Here is a 17618-nt window from a genome sequence, read left to right on the forward strand (position 1 = left end):
GTTGATCAAATGTCTTCCTACACAAAATCCAGGAGCGCTCGTATGATTCCAATTCCATCCCTTTCTTTTGTGTCTTGACAATTCCAATCTCACCACAATTCTGCCTCCGAAATTGCAAGAAAAATCATCCATTCTTCTTCGCTTAGTCAATTTTAGGAATTTAATTTAACCCACCTGTCACTTTACCATAGGTCCATAACCTCTCCTGTTTAAAACGCGTATGGCGTGATCCAACCACCTGTTGCTGCCCAGCCCTGCCCCCACCCCCGCTCCCCTTTTGGTACGACAATGGCATTTTTGCGATTTGCTCGAATACAAGGACCAGCGCCAAGAACCCGTAAATTCTGCAAATCGTCAAGAGCATGCTAGTAATTCCATAACTTTATCCACTTCCCTTGAAGTTTATATATAGAAAAGTAAATGGTACCACCACTGAGAAGAAATGAATAAAGAAAAAAACCTGACCCGAAATTCTTTCCGTCTCTCGCTCTCTCTCTCTGCTCAGTGCTCAGTTCTTCTAGGCGTTGAATTTGAGTCTCCGTTTTCTGCTACGGCTTCTTTCTCGTAGGACGAAATTGCCCTTGGTTTACCTTCAAAACCCCAAACCTAACCCTGTTTCGTGTGTCCTTTCAGATTCTACCATCCGTCAAAGATCCTATCCTCTCTCCTCAAAAAATCTCCCCTCTCCATGGAACCAGTAGGAGCAGAGGAGGCTTGCTTATAGTGCAAAAACAGGAAAAAAAAAAAGACAAGCAAAAGGAAGAAAATCGAATGGATTTAACGGAAGGAGTTGGAGAGAGCTCTTCACCGCCGAGAAGCTTTGGCAGTGTTAGCAACTACGATGTGCGGAGCGACGTGTATAATCGCTTCATAGAGAGTGGTCACGAAGAAGCTGTTTCAAATCCTGAGTTGTTTCGCGAACTCCTCGACTCTCACTTCAATCGCTTGCCTGCCAGGTTTTTTTTTTTTAATTTTATTCACATCATATTTGATCTTCTGTATTTTTATTTTAATTTGCGATAGAGTGTGAATCTTTAATTTATTTCTACGACTTAATTTTTGCTTGTTTGGTATTGTTATTTTCAGTTATGGACTGGATGTTAACATGGATAGAATAGAAGATGTTTTGCTACATCGAAAACTTCTCGCGATGGCGAAGGATCCAGCGAGACGTCCTGTTTACCATATCCGTTTCTTAGAGGTACTGCCCTGTTCTTCATCTTCTTTTGGTTAGTACCACTAGCTTTGGCTGTTGATGCTTTTTATTTGTTGAATCACTTTGTTAGCTAAGCTTTACAATTTCTACGGAACTTTGCTGAAGGAGAATTATCTGAAAATGAAGCGTGATATGAAACATTGGTAAGGTAGCCTATGATAACTGACATTGCTGAAAATATTAATGACATTGTACCAGTCATATGGTAAATTGAGTGCTAGAGTGATTAACTGAGTTTCTTAGGTTTACAGGGATTGAGATCAACCGTCCTTTGTGGGATACTTCGGGTTCTAGTTTCTATGGTCGATATTGTTAATGCGTATAGTTTCAAAACGATGAATTTAACTCTATATTTCTAGTATGGAATTTTTATATTCCACAGACAGCACTCTGATGTTATATTTTTCCTTTGATATCGTATAAAATTTATTTCACGCCTCAAAGCCTCTTGTCTAGTTTACACTAATACATCAGCATCCTGGGACTTTTTTTTTGTTAGCTATCATTTGGGTTCTTTGGGGTTTAGGGTTAACAAAACACATGAGTGTTTGGACTATAGATCACTTGCGCACAGTGCTCTACAGGTTAATCAGGCTGTTTGACTTTTAGTTTTAGAATTTATTTGCTGGAATGCTTTATCTTGTAGCAAATATTAAAGGTCATCCTTCTAGTACCAAATCCTAAAATTCATTCTGAACTACTAAAGAAACTTATGATATATTTAAAATGACGGTACACTTATGATTTTGTCCTGCTATCTTGTTTCAGTAACGCATCTTACATTCTATGCTCTGTCTGCTTATTTTCTCCTTTTGCTTCTGGGAAGAACCTTTGCACTAAAACAGAGGACAATGGTGACCAACAGTTTATTAGTATGACTCCTTTCCCAAGGCCAGCGTGTGATATAGATGATGGAGCTGTGCCATTACAAAAGAGGTATTGAATCCATATAGATCTTATTTATATGTGCATAGCAATGATGAGCTTTTAACTTTATTTTTGTTCATTTAGTGAGCATGTAAATGTAATGATTGTCCTTTATTGTTGGTTTGTCAATGTTTTTTTTTTTTGTTATTTATGCCATTTCGGTAAGTAGAATCAGCGATTGTACGATTGAATTTGAACCTTGCTCTAAGCTCGAGGATCTGAATTTGGATGTTAGAAAGAGCTCCAAGGACATGGAGGAGAAGTATCATCCAGAGGATGCATCCAGAAGGTACTTCCTCAATGAAGAATTGTTTCTTTGTGACTATTTTTTTCCTTTTTTTTTTTTATCATGAAGAGTGAAACATTATTATTTTTTAACTTAGTTATGAATGGGAAATTTTTTGTAACTGGGGAATTTCAAGAGTTTGCTTTTAGTGCAGGGGGTTCACCCTGTATGTTTAGTGTAATTGCCAATATTTGTATCTGTTTTGGTTTCTATGTTCTTCTTTGGGGTTGGAATTAGAATGTTTCCCTCATTATCAAGCGATGTAATTTAAATGACAAGCCTAAATGGAAGTGGCAGCAATGCTCTATGTTATTCCACATTGCATGTCAAATTCAAATAGTTGTTATTTTCTTTTTGATCTTATCCTTTATCCAAGGTTTTTAAAAAGGAGTATAAGTTTTATACTTTTAATAATGATAAACTTAATTCTCTCTTTTTTATTTGGATGCATTTTTTAAAATTAGCTAAAATAAGATGTCTCTGTTCTATTTGTAAATGTTTGTTGTACAGTCATGGATCTGTTTGCTATATTTATGAAATTGAGATTAGCTTGAATTATACCTATATACATATAAAAAAGATGAAGTGTGTTAGATCACGAATATATTCTTTATATTGCTTTTCTATATTGGAATTAAGTTGGTTGCTTGGAAACTTAATGCAGGCAAGAAGTTTCACATGTCCCAATTCATGAAGTAATATTTTCTACTGTAGACAAGCCCAAGCTTCTTAGTCAGGTTTGTTTGGGAAGACTCATGCTTTTTTCTTTTTCTTTTTTTGTAGAATGTGTTATTAATCTTTTGAGTTGTACCAAGTCCGTTTCCATGGTCATAATCCTTCATTAACGTGAACCACACAATTTTTTGGCATTCACATGCTTAAAAGTTGAGTTCAAATTTAATCCTATTAAATTGTTTGCATTCATTGTAATGTGTTTGAGTGGTGTAAGATTACCTCATCATAAGGGGGAAAAGAAAAGAAACCAAGCTTGAAGTTTGCTACCTTTGGTATTTATTTCTCCATAAGAGTAAAACCAGACTTGAAGTTTGTTGCATTGTTTTTCCTCTTCTGTATTAAAAAACTAGCCATAATTGGACATGGGTTGTTCAAATTTAATGAAAAGAGCATTTCATTGCCATGGTTTTATTTTCCATTGCAGCTTTTGAAAATGTTATGGGTCCCTTTACTTTATATTCATCAGCTGTTGGATTCACTGTGTATGCTATGGATAGGACTTCCACTTGTGCAGCCTGTTGGTACTTGTTATTAGATGCAGTTTGCCAAGAAAAATCTGCAGCCCGTTGGTATTTGCCATTATCCTTCACTGGGAAGGAAAGCATGACCATAACTCCTTAGATTTACCTGTAGACCCTTAAGTTATGATGTTTTCAAAACACCTCTTCCGAGATTTTGTTGAGCTTTGGTAATGCATCTTAAGGTCTTATTTTCCAATCTAAAGCATGTTCATAGAATGGAATTTATAAATTTTGTAAGCTTATGATGTGCAGATATGTGCAACGTAAAACCCATGCTAAAATCAGTTGAACCAATAAAACAATAAGGCTTGGTTAAATTTGGTGGTTTGAAATGAGTAATGTGAATTTCTTCTGATGCATGTTTTCTTTTAGCTTTCTGCTTTGCTTTCAGATATAGGGCTTAACATCCGCGAAGCTCATGTGTTTTCAACTACTGATAGCTACTCTCTGGATGTATTTGTGGTGGATGGGTGGCCTATTGAGGTACTTGATACTCACTATGATTTGTGTTCATATTCCCAATATATATATTTTTTGTACTTAGAGATTTAGTATAACTCATTAATACTATTGAAGGATCTTAATGATATGGGAGTTATTCGTTTACTCCTGTTGCTCATCTTTAAATTAATCTCTCATGCCTTGCATCATAATAATCACACTGATGAGTTCTGTACTTGTTACCTGAATTTCAAATGAAATGATTAATAAGCTTGAATTTTCTTTATAACTACTATGTTTCCCTTTTTGTTCAGAAAATTTGCAAATTTTTTTCTTAAACAAAACAAACTGTGCTTATCCCCGGACAGTGGCCTCATATTATATTAAGGAGCATTGCGATTATATCTCTTTATGACAGGGTTCTGTGCTGAGTCCAAATGTTGCTGACTTTGCAATGTTGTGGCCAGGATACAGATGGTTTGTATAAGGCTATGGAAGAAGCAATTGCTAGAAGCGAGGTAATTTGTATCTCAGTATAATCCTATTGTTTGTTTTTTGGGTCACTGGTTTGCTTTAATCACGCTGATGTCCAGCAGAAGTATTGGTCAATAATGAAAGAATCAGAGAATATGTCTTTTTATATTCATTACATCATTTTTTTTTAGATTTACTATACCTTTTTAAAGAGTAGAAAAAAAAGGAGGCGGGATCCTGAGAATTGTGTATTCTATTTTCACCTTTTTTGCTGCTTTAGAATTTACCTGTCATACCTAGCAGAAGAAATCCATGCATATCATGGAAGAGAATTTAGCTGTCTCTCTGGTAATGGAGGACATGTAAAAATGAAATGCATATGAGAGTTGCAAAGGGTTATAGGCTGTGAACAGGATTTTAGAAATTTTTTCTCATCTAGCTGGGGTAGTTCCAATTCGCGCTGCTTAATTTATAGTTCTCTGCTGTATCTTCTGGAAGAAGACTGGATATTTTGGGTTAGAGTTTGTCTTTTGTTTGTAATTTTCTTTTTCATTCCCCAACTACAAATAATTTGGAGCAATTTGAGTACCCATTGCACGCCATGGTGTATACATCAACGAAGCCTCCACATATTAATTCAGCATATATCTCATCTTGTATTTGCACAGAACTGTTCAGATCGCTTGAAGCATATTCACTTTCTTGTGACTACTGTCAATTTCAGTGTCAGGTGTGGTTGTGTGTGTCTCCGCTTAATTTTTGTTCAAGAGATAAAACATATGTTGTGATGAGCTTTGCGATGCATGATCAATGCATTGTTCCAGCAGGCAATCCTTTATAAACATCTACCTTTGGGCCTTGTTAGCTCAGCCTTGCGGTGTCCTATTAAGAAAATGTGGCACCTCTCAATTCTTGGATGCCGACTTCTGATACTTCTTACCACTGCTGATGCATGTAGTTTTAATTTATGACAGAACTGAATGTCTTAGTCTGCAACCTGCAATCTGACAGGCGGATGAAGTTGCTGGCTGTCATTAATAATTCATAAATTAGAAGTTCTGTTGATTTACTATATTGAAGGTTAATGCTTATTGAGTTTAGAGAAGCTTAGTTTAGTACTTCTCTTTTCATTGCTTGTAGGCATTAAAAAAACCTAAATTTGTGTCAATGGAGTTTTTAAAATTAAATTCCTTTCTGTCACTCCATGCCTGACTTATTGAGGAGATCTTGCCCCTGTTCTTGACTTTAAGCCTTTGATCGGGACATGTTTATCACTGTTGTCTTCTTTAGACTCTCCCAAGTCTTAAACTTGCTTGACCCTCTTCTTGCATGGGCTCCTATTTTCAGTTTTTTTTTTTTTAGCTAAACAAAGAATAAAATGTTCTGACTATTCTCTCTGGAAATACAGGGGTCGTGGTCTGGTTCTTCACATTCTCAGTCATCTGTAGGTAAAGCAGTAGCAGCTCGAGCAAAATCTGGAGATTGGGAAATAGATAGAAGGTTATTGAAGATAGGAGAAAGAATTGCATCTGGATCTTGTGGAGATCTGTGAGTTGGGCTTTTCAAATTTGCTACTTTTCTTCAACTTCATTTTTGGTTGTCCTCCATTATCATTCTCATCTGCCAACTTCTGTTAATCTGAAGGTATCGTGGTGTTTACTTTGGTGAAGATGTTGCCATTAAAATTCTTAGATCTGAGCAATTAAACGGCACTCAAGAAGAAGAGTTCGCTCAAGAAGTGACAATTCTAAGGTGAATAGTTTGAAATGAAGTTCACTTCGTACATCTGTAAATTGATTCATGCTAAACTAATCATGCAAAAATGTTTAAGCATTTGACTTCACATGAACTCCCCATGTATCTCTGTCATGTTGGCCTTGATATGCGCAAGGATCCCTGAGAGTATGATCTGAGACTGTAATGAATCTGGGTAATGATATTACTTTTGGTTTTATGTGATGTGCTTGACTGTATGATTTGACTTAATTGACACTTGAAATATTTATTTCCTGGAAAAACCTGTACTTTCTACTAACTGGTTTGACTCTATAACATGAAAGGCATTTTTTTTTCCCTTGGGAGAAGATTTTTGCCAGAATTGACTATCTGCTATAGCTAGCTTTTGGAACCTAAAAATTCCGTATCCTTTGTTAAGGGGTTTGAGATTGTGTTTGTCTACATTAGTCTCTTTTAAACTTTATTTTCATAGTATGGCATTATTTTTTCTCATACAAAGGGCTATTCATATCCTTCTCAAAATGCTGTATTTATTTTTGAATTAAAACAAATTATACTATAAAGCATTGGTTCAATTCAGGGATTTTGAACCCTCACCTTTTTTGTCTAATATCTGTCATTTGATTAACCTGAATTAATCTGTCCTTCAAGCAGCCACGAAGTAGACTTTTATTTGATTAACCTGTGTTATGTTTTCTTTATTAATTCTTACCATTTTATATGATTTTAAAAGTATTGCAGAAAACCATGAAAAAGAGGGATGGTATTCAATCCTCTTTGGTGTCCAAAGACATGCCCTTATTTATACATCCATATGGAAGTAAAGAATTCCTCTTTTCTTCAGAGTGGAAATCTCTTCCCTTTTTGGTTTAGTAATGATGTCATTTAGCACTGTAATCTGAAAGTCCAGGCACTTAATTGAGCATGGATTTCCTTTCCACTATTCCATTTGAGCTGTTAATATTCTGGTTGCTCCACTTTGCCATGATTCTAAGCATTTTTATTGTTTAGTAGTTTTACATTTGTACCTGAATATGTCCATTTTTCTTGATACAGGGAAGTCCAACATAGAAATGTTGTTCGTTTTGTTGGTGCATGCACTAAATTTCCACATTTGTGCATAGTTACAGGTACAGAACTCTACAGGAAGCAAAATCTTTCTTTTCATCGTTCTTTCTTCTCGCACTGTTTTATTTTATCAGAATGATCAGACTGCACTTCCCTCAAGAGAACTTAAGGCTTTGCTCTTCTATTTAATGTTGTGCTTTTTTGTGGGGCTCTCTTTTCAGTAACTGATAAGAATTTCGCTCTCCTCATTTTGTTTTTCAAATTAAAAACTGGAATGGAAATCTCTGGGGGCTTATTGTGAGTATCAACGCAAATCAATTTATGACTATTTGTGGCTGATGATCATGAAGATTTATTGGATCATGGAGCATTTGCTTTTGTGGCTTGCTGTAGTATTATGTGTTCCCGTGAAATTATTTTAGATTTTATACTAGGGTTTTAACTTCCCCAAGTTGTTTTGGCCAGGATTTATTTTTACCGTCATTTTAATCAAGTTAATATCTAACACATTGCCTTCTGTATCCATCTCTCTTTGCATTAATCTACCAAAGTTGAAAATCATGCTCATACTTGTGTTAATGCTTTAATATGGCATACAAAATTTCCATTTTCATATTTATTTTGTTAATATGAATTCCAAGTAGGTATAATTGGTTCCTGGCTTCCTTTTTGTAATTTATTTAATTTCAAATGTATTTGATTCTGTACTTGTTTGCTTGCCTGTCTTCTGTTTCATTGAAATCCTCTATAAGGATATGGTGTTCTTGCTTGCAGAGTTTATGCATGGAGGAAGTCTCTATGATTACTTGCATAAGAACCATAATGTACTGAAGCTCCCTCAATTGCTGAATTTTGCGATTGATGTTTGCAAAGGAATGGAGTATTTGCATCAAAACAACATCATCCATAGAGATTTGAAGACAGCAAATTTGCTCATGGATACTCAAAATGTAAGAGTTTTTATTTTGATTGATTGAAGTGACATTTGTATTTGCTGACCTCATAAACTTGATAAGTTATTTAAAAATATTCCACATTTTCTGATGCTTCCTTGATGTTTGGCTGCATGGTTGATGAGCTGGCTTTTCTATCATCATTATGTCTCCGTTCAATGATTTCAAGTTTTTTAGCAATTTTTTTAATCTGTATGTGGCTTCTGTTATAAGCACTTTTTATGTAATGATCCATGTCATGGGTCACTCAATTAATGTATGGAGCATGAAGATCCAACATTCTTGTATTTTCTTTTGCTTAGTAGTGGCTTGTTGGGGTTATAAATCATCAATGTGGTTGACTATGAATTTGATAGGCTGTCCTTCCATTTTATATCTGTATTGAACTTGTATTGTTCAGAATAGATTGACAAAGTCTTATGCAAATTCATTAAAAAAAAATCTTAATTAAGTTATAGTCATTTTTGCCTCAAGGTTGTTAAGGTAGCAGATTTTGGGGTTGCTCGGTTCCAGAATCAAGGGGGAGTAATGACAGCAGAGACGGGAACCTACAGATGGATGGCACCTGAGGTTTGGATTTTTTTAGTTCCACTGTGTAGTTATGTGTTTCTTGCTTCTTTACTATAAAGAGGTACTAGCTTTCTGTTATCCAAGTTAAGGATCTTTGTGATGATTCAAATCAACTCCTTGATTGATCAGCTGCCTTCTAGAAAAAACTCTCACAATCCATTTTTCTTTGGTAGAGATCGTGTTATAATCTCTCTTTAGATGAATTGTTGAGCATTCAGACTTGATAATCTTACAGCTATAATTATAGATAGCCTTTTCCCTTCGAGGAAGAAAGATGATGTTTGTTTTCTAAGCTTTTCAGTTATTGTACTCTTGCTCCTCTGCTGTACTCAACTTTGATGAATTGAGAAAATATACACCCATAAGTTTCATCCTCATTTAAGACTAAAAAGAAATGGACCTGGATTTTGTTTGTGTTTGCCAAGTTCATGTTCGTTTTGAGCTTTCAACTTCTGGGCAACATCATGTGTTCTAGTCTCTTTGAACTTGCATCCAATTATCTTATATTATAATTTGTTTGATTCAAGGTCATCAACCATCAGCCATATGATCAGAAAGCAGATATATTCAGCTTTGCTATTGTATTGTGGGAGCTAGTAACTGCAAAGGTATTTCCTAAAAGCAAACCCAGCACTTGAGCTTTTATGAAAATAATCATTGTTACAAATATTAAAAAAGAAAAAGAAAAAGAAAGAAAATCACTAGTGAAGTAATCCTGAAGTGACATTTTTGTTGTTGTCCTAGATTCCATATGATAGCATGACTCCACTACAAGCTGCTCTGGGAGTGAGACAGGTTTGTATTTCTATGTAATGGTTTATATTGTGATATATTAGTCTAGTTTGGCTTTGAATTGGATTCAGAAAGGCACAATAGTCTTCTTTGCCTCCTTGTTTTGTTATATGTCGTGTGCATTTTTACTTTGTATCCGCAACTGCAAGTGTTGGTGTTCTGGGAAGGAGTGTGGCATTAAAATCCTTTTGCATTGGATAACAGGTTCGCTGCATTCAATTGTAGTAAGATGAAAGCTGCTTCTCAGTGTTTATGACATGTTATTTTGAAGTTTAGTTACAAACTAGAGACATTTTCATGATCAGTGTTTGTGCCACATAGATGGTGCTTTCTCGATTGCATTTTGAAAGCATTCTAGGGTTGACATGAGACTAGAGCTAATTTAGTCAATAGTTTCACTGATTTTACATAAAATATTTTCCAGGGGCTGCGTCCTGATCTCCCTCACAGTGCACATCCAAAACTTTTAGACTTGATGCAAAGATGCTGGGAAACAGTTCCTGACAGGCGGCCATCCTTCTCTGAGATAACAGTTGAACTTCAAACACTTCTGCAAGAAAGTCAGGTGGATTTCTGAACACTTCTTTTCCTCGTTGATCGATACAGAAGACGCATGTCTAACTCAATGATTGACCTGTCAGGGAATTATGGAAGCGGTCAATGGGAACTGACAATTTCTGTATGCAACAATCTAACGCCCGTTTTGATGATTTGCCTTCTGTTCTTTCAACATAGTTGTGTTAAAAAAGATAAACATAGTTATATAGAGGTTTTATTGTACAACCTAGGGAAAAGGATTTTAGGCTTGTCCGTTACAACACTAAAGAAAACAAAGAGCAAGGTTTTTTTTCTACTTGTGAGATTTCAAAGCTTTTTAGTATCAAGACGTGTATACTTTCCTACAAAGATCAGTCACGCTTGAAATTTGTTGTAATTATGATGACACTCTATTTGTTTTTAAAGGTTTGTATTTATTTTCCAAAATATGAATTTCGAACACTGTAGCCATCTGTTTTTGAAGGATTCTTAGTCGTCCTTGATTACAAACCATGTGGAGCCTCTGGCAGATGTAACTGGAAGAGAGAGAGAATCCTCTGCCTGCAACGACAAGTCGTGCATCTATTTATGAAAGACTTAAACATTTTGAAATGCATAATGACGAGTAATGTCAAAATAATTCAAGTCTCCACATTTCATCATGTATCTATTTATAAAGATTCAATCGCATATATCCTGCAATGCATTGTCTGAAGATGGCTAGTGTGCGAAACGAGGATGGCATGAAAGATTCTAATTCGGAGCAAGGCTTGATCCATTTTGTTGTCTGTTGAGTGTAGACGTATCGCCCTTTTCTTCCCAATTTGTAGGTGATCTGCTTGAAGCCGGGGCCATCCAGCCCATTGTTATACACGAGTGAGAGCTATATGATCGTCAGCCCACTCTTGGGCTTTTCTCATGGAACTGAGGTGCATGAGTAAAAGTAATAAATTTATTTTGTTTGCTTAAATCCGGATATAGTATATCCTTCGTTGGTATGCTAATCTATTATTTTTCTCCCATTTGAATTAATAATGATGTAATTATAATACATATTTTAAGTCTTAAGAATCAAATTGTATTTATTTAATTATTTGAAGATTGCATGGGCAAAAATAACAAGATGGAAACATTTTTTCTTTTAAGCATGATTGTAGAACTTTAGGATCAAAACATACTCATTTGCTGCGTAGAAGGAATCTGTATTAGAAGTGTGTGTGACTATCATTTTCCTAATCAAATTTTGAGAATAAATTCACCATTTTCATGGGTTTAAAGTAGGCTGTCGGAAAACAATATAGAACATTTACACCGAAGCAGGAAATCTGCCTAGTGGTAACTAAGAGGGAATATATAAATCCAAGTGACACGATGTTAGTTTGGTGTTTTGAAATGATGCTTTTCATATGATTAGGACACAACATGTTTTTGTACATGCTATTATTCATGATGATTCATTAATTTCCATCTTCCGGATAAGAAAAAAGTTAATTGATTAATCTAATATATTATATATTGGGTTTTTGGATCCTCTCGTGTTGTTTTAAGAATATGATCAGTGATGTTACGAACACCATCATTGATTTTAAACTCAATAATCTAGATTAAGTAAAAGAAATAAAATAATGAGGAGTTAGGTTATCTATCCATTCAATTTGAATTAAATTAATTAAATTTAATGAATATAAGAGAATTCCAGTCAATGTCTTTCTTGAAAAATATTCACTTAATCTAGATAAAAAAAAATGATAACTAATTAACTCCTCATTATTGTATTTCTTTTACTTAATCTAGATTATTGAATTTAAAATCAATGATGGGATTTGTAACATGACCGATCATATTCTTAAAACAATTTTATCCTTTAAAAATAATTTTTGATAGTTTAACGACTCATTTTATCCGGAAAAATAGATAAACAGTATATGAAAGAAACATAAATATATAAAAGTGCATGAGAGTGAGACAATACATAAAAAAAAAAATACTATATATAAAATAGATAGCTTCGTTAACAAAAATAAAAAATAAAAAAATATGTTATAAGTGACGCGGAATGTTGAAAAACTCTTGAGGGGCCATTGAAAACCCATCCCTAACCGAGGGTCTCACTCTATCTGTCAGTTTCCCTGTTTGTAATTTATATTTTATGTTTTGATTGTTTAATTAATTAAATGTGTCTGTTACTTTATATTGTAGATACAGGTGCCATTTCAACGGAGACTATGGACAGCAGTAAGACACTTGTATATGGGAGCCAGTTCACTGACAATAACACGTTGCAGAAATGTATTTTTTTTTTTTGTTTAAGATCAAGATTATATGTGTTTATCTCGATTAATTTTATAAATTTTAAAATTAATAACTGTATAAGTTTTTAGTGATTCTAAAAGAACTCGAACTCATAACTATTAAGAAACAAATCTAAAACTTAACTAGTTGAGCTTCCTTTTAGGATTGTATTTTGATGACTATTATTAGCTTGAGAAGTTAATTGTGGGTTCATTATATCCATCGTTTTATTATTTAAAAAAAAATTATTTAAAATTAACTTGATTAATTTTTAATTGGATTCTACTAAATCAAACAAATCATTAAAAACTCATTGAAATTAATCAAGTTTTACAAGATTAATTTGAAACCAAGTTCAAGTCATGCTCCGAATTCCTACGTCAATGTATGTGCCTTACGTGCCTATATAGCACGAATTTCATGCAAGATAATCCACAGTAATTTAATCAAAAACTACTTTCTTGCGGGGTACTGACCTTGAGCTGGAGGACCGAGAGCAGAATCTCGAGCTACCCAACCCACGTTACAATCTAATCGAACAATAGATCTTGTAAGGAATTAATTAAACAATAGATTGTTGAATGTACTGCATTGCAGGGCTGCCAAGAGAATAATTGTATCGTCTGGCATATTCTTCCGCCAAGGAGAGAATCCCAGGCTTCATTACGCCGGGCAAATTAACCTTAAATTGGATTAAAAGATTTTAATCGAGTTTTTCGTTCGAACTCCTTACAAAATTAAATGAAATCATTAACTAAATTATATACGTGGCTTGGACTAATTAATAGCTTCATAAATTAATTTCCATGCATGTGCATATTTTTGCCTTCAATAGCCACCATCATTTTAATTATTTTTTTTTATATTTTGGATCGTTTTGATATGCTAATTTTAAAAATAATTGTTAAAAAATAAAAAAAATATTATTTTAATGCGTTTCGACATGAAAAGTATTTTGAAAAGTAACCACAATCACATTTCCAAACAGACTCGTATACAAGTATATTCATAGGAGAAAAAAGAGAGTAAATATAAATTTGGGCGAGAGGGCAATTATATCATAATTTATGTGAATATTTGAGGGAGGGGTCAGTGAGATTAATTTGTCGCTATTTATGTGCAATAATAAGATGATAATATAAAGTAAAAGACAAAGCAGAAGAGAACATAAAATTGGGGCCGGGGACCTCTACAAAGAGTTTTCGTCAAATATGACAACCGGCACTGAATTAAAATCGCACATGATGAGATGGAGAGACACTGACATTCAATTAGTTTTCTATAATCTAAGTATTTATTTATTTATTTATTTCTAGATCCATTGTTTTTTCTTCATATTTCCAGGATTATGCTTTTAGGTGAGGAAACCAGAAATACAACCCTTCCCTTCTTCGGTGGAAATTATAGCCATGATGATGTGTTTTCTCGTGTACACATGCCCCTTTTTTTTATTATTACTATTAGTATTATTATTATTATTATTATTATTATTATTATTATTGCAAGTTGGTGACGATTGCAATAATAATAATTAGTTTGTTCTTATATGCACATAGATATATCTTTGCATATATGCCATTGGATTTTTCTAGATAATTAATGAAAGCAACGAACTCATTGAATTTCTTGCAATAATAATAATTAGTTTGTTCTTATATGCACATAGATATATCTTTGCATGCATGCCATTTGATTTTTCTAGATAATGAAAGCAACAAGCTCAATGAATTTCTTTTTTTACGTAGAATTGTCAAACTCTTAAAGAGTATTCTGTCTCTAAAATGTTGGAAAATTATTAGTTTGTTCTTATAATAAGGTGAGTTTTTTTATATATATCTTTAATTAAGTTATTTTTATTCTTATAAAATGCCTTATGTTCTAAATCTTTTTAAACATAAATAAAATTGTTTAGTCATTGTTAACATTTTTTCTATCAGAAAACAAATTATGTAGGAGTTGATTTGATATAACCTAATTAACTTGGTAGGTAAAAAAATTACTTAGACGATCGATTCAACCATTGCTTGACTAAAAAATTCAAAACAATATCTTAAAAAAAATAAATTAGACGGAAACATGTTGGATCAACCTCAGTTAACTTGTCATATCTACAATCATATTCATATGACCATAATAACTCTATAAAAAGTAAATTGAAACAAATTATAAAACATATTTTCCAATTAATCCAATGTTAAAAAATATAATTGAAAAAAAATCAATTAAAAAATAACTAAAAAAGTTGTCCGAGTCAAACTATCAAACTCGCGACTTGAATTATAAGACCGAGATAACCCTATAAAAAATAAATTGAAACAAATTATAAAACTCAATTCTCAATCAACCTAATATTGAAGAATAAGATTTTTTTAAAAAAATCAATTAAAAAAAATACAAATAACAACCATTGTCAACCCAGTTTAATACGTCATGCCCCTGACTTTGTTCATGAAACCAGGATAACCTCATAAAAAGTAAATTGAGAAATATCTTAAGTCAACTCGAGTTAACCTATAAAACCCATAATTTTAATAAAGCTGAGATAACCTTATAGAAAATAAAACAAAAAACTAATTATAAAGTATAATTCATTATCAATTTAATATTAAATAATTAATTTAAAAAATAGAACTAAAATCAATAATCTTATTTAACCCGCGTTAAACCGTGAATAATATTAAATGTGGTAATGATCGTAAGTCATTCTTTTTAAAATAAACACACACACTCATCTCTTTAGTGCTTTCCATACCTACTAATTGTTTTACTGGCTAGCTAGCACTGGCTATTCCCCTTCTCAGATAGTCTTGATTAAAAAAATAATAAATAAAAAGAACATGGGTATATTTTATACTTGTTTTATCAGTAGCGCCACACCGTGGATATAATTCTAAGTTAATTTTTTTTATATATAAAAAAATTGTTAATGTTGTGGACGCGTCTTCAAATAGTTTATGGTTAGTAGAAAAAATTAAAAATTATATAAATCGAGAAAGAGTTATTAAAACTAATTAAATAGTAAAATAAAAATCTATTTTTCCTCCTTTTTAGATTGTCTTTTGCACTTGTGATCTGTTTTCACGCAACCTTTTCTATTCCTTCATTTCGGAGTTTTCAGATGAAAGGACTGGTGCTGTTAATTTCCCACATATTTATTTATTTCTCTTTTAAAGATATTAATTTATTAGTCTCTTCATTCTCTGCTACGTACTCAAGCCTGCCGATTTTACGAGATATATAGACGATGATTGCTGCACTTGATCCAATTAAACCACAGTACATAATATATATCTGAAACCAAAATAAAATAATTAAGAGAAAAGAAATGCATAAACCTTTTGTTTTGGTGAAAGAAGATATTATTTTATTACTCCATATGAAATTAACAGCCATGCATGCATAGCACAACAGGTTGGAAATTACATACGCATAAGCTACTTTTCAACAGAGCAGATTAACCGGTGACTACAACTTTCTAAAAACACACTAAACGAGGAAGCTGATCTTTTCTTCTACATGTCTCTCTTTATTCATCATATAAATAAAACACAGAGCTCCACTAATTGCAGTAGCTTGATTCCTTAATTTCCTTCCTTGCAGAAGCTCCTGCACCCATCCTTTTCCTTTTTACCTGTCAAAACACACACAAATTGGATCTCTGTCAATATATATACTGGTGCATGTTGGCAATATTTACTAATATTTATTTTATGTGGGAAGAAAGTGAATAATTTAATGCAATGCTGTAACAACATATTTTGGCCTGACATTATATTTTCAGATTTTTGTTAATTAAGATATATATACTTAGCATTGTCAAGATAATCGTTCTTGCATATATAATTGGGTTTACCTTGAAACTATAGATGATAGCCGTATTCTAGTAATGGTGAGGTGGAGGGGGTGATGCGTAAATGTAATGGGGTGGTGGTGGTGACTTGTGTACTGGTGGTGGTGGGGGAGGAGACTTATATTTATAAACTGGAGTGGGAGGTGGGGGAGGAGACTTGTATTTGTATGGCTTCTTGGGAGGAGGTGGTGGAGGAGACTTGTGTACTGGTGGTGGTGGGGGAGGAGACTTGTATTTATAAACTGGAGTAGGAGGTGGTGGGGGAGACTTGTACTTGTATGGCTTCTCGGGAGGAGGAGGTGGTGACTTGTAAACGGGAGGTGGTGGGGGAGACTTATACTTGTAGGGCTTCTCGGGAGGTGGGGGAGGTGACTTGTAAACTGGAGGAGGTGGAGGAGGAGACTTGTATTTGTAAACTGGTGGAGGAGGTGGTGGAGACTTGTACTTGTAAGGATGTGATGGTGGTGGTGGAGAATGAACCGGAGGAGGCGGTGGTGACTTGTACTTGTAGGGCTTTTTGGGTGGTGGTGGAGACTTATGCACCGGTGGAGGAGGTGGGGGGGACTTGTACTTGTAAGGGTGTGGTGGTGGTGGAGGAGAATGCACTGGCGGAGGTGGCGGTGGGGATTTGTAATGGTAAGGAGGAGGTGGTGGTGGAGGCGATTTCTTAGGAGGTGGAGGAGAGGAGTATTCGTATTTTGCTGTGGTTTGTGATGGCAAGCTGAGAGAGATTGCTACCAGTAGAAGAGTAGCAGTAAGAGAGGCCATTGAAGACCTCATTTTTGCCAACTTTGCTTTGGTTCTGCTTCTTAGGCAATCCTCACTTCCCTTTATATAGATTCGATACTTTACCCTTGAACACGTAAACCAATCATGGTAAAATGGACTTCGGAGAAGTTTTTATTTTAAACTCGGTGAAAAGGCATAGAAATAAAATAATTAATTTGAAACAATGTGACTTTTAAATAGTTGATTTGCCTTGATTGGAGTCTGCAAACTCAGCAGGAATCGAGTACTAATTAAGACTATATGTCCATGCATGTCCTTTGCTTTTTAGCTTTTGTAATTTCTTAATCAGTTGCTCAAGCGGGAAGTCATCCTTATATATTTATTTATTTCTTCTTTTTTTTAAAATAAAAAACCATTTATTTCTGCATACAGAGAGCTAGTTTTGAAAAAGAAATATATAGAAAGCAAGGGCCTAACTTCTTATGACTTT

General features: G+C 34.0%; 2 protein-coding genes across 4 annotated transcripts; one reads left to right on the forward strand and one right to left on the reverse strand.

The window, feature by feature from the left end:
• The first annotated feature begins 245 nt into the window (after positions 1 to 245).
• Positions 246 to 10704, forward strand: LOC133695024 (serine/threonine-protein kinase STY46-like). 3 transcript variants are annotated; one of them, XM_062116762.1, is made up of 16 exons: positions 246 to 956; positions 1087 to 1201; positions 2043 to 2152; positions 2313 to 2432; positions 3094 to 3166; positions 4058 to 4168; positions 4594 to 4644; positions 6009 to 6148; positions 6245 to 6352; positions 7394 to 7467; positions 8180 to 8355; positions 8833 to 8928; positions 9456 to 9536; positions 9673 to 9723; positions 10145 to 10285; positions 10362 to 10704. In XM_062116762.1, the coding sequence occupies exons 1-16, from the start codon at positions 772 to 774 to the stop codon at positions 10389 to 10391; spliced, it is 1662 nt and encodes a 553-aa protein (XP_061972746.1). In that variant the 5' UTR covers positions 246 to 771; the 3' UTR covers positions 10392 to 10704. The 3 variants fall into 3 exon arrangements, with proteins under 3 accessions (XP_061972746.1, XP_061972747.1, XP_061972748.1); XM_062116763.1 differs by having other exon boundaries at positions 2379 to 2432; XM_062116764.1 differs by lacking the exon at positions 246 to 956 and having other exon boundaries at positions 1985 to 2152.
• A 5181-nt stretch (positions 10705 to 15885) lies between these two features.
• On the reverse strand, positions 15886 to 17215 carry LOC133693619 (extensin-like). The gene is made up of 2 exons (XM_062114862.1): positions 16403 to 17215; positions 15886 to 16180 (listed from the first exon to the last, which is right to left on the reverse strand). The coding sequence occupies exon 1, from the start codon at positions 17177 to 17179 to the stop codon at positions 16430 to 16432; it is 750 nt and encodes a 249-aa protein (XP_061970846.1). The 5' UTR covers positions 17180 to 17215; the 3' UTR covers positions 15886 to 16180; positions 16403 to 16429.
• Between the last annotated feature and the right edge of the window lie 403 nt (positions 17216 to 17618).

This window comes from Populus nigra, chromosome 5 (assembly GCF_951802175.1).
Source record: "Populus nigra chromosome 5, ddPopNigr1.1, whole genome shotgun sequence".
In the NCBI taxonomy this organism is placed as follows: domain Eukaryota; kingdom Viridiplantae; phylum Streptophyta; class Magnoliopsida; order Malpighiales; family Salicaceae; genus Populus; species Populus nigra.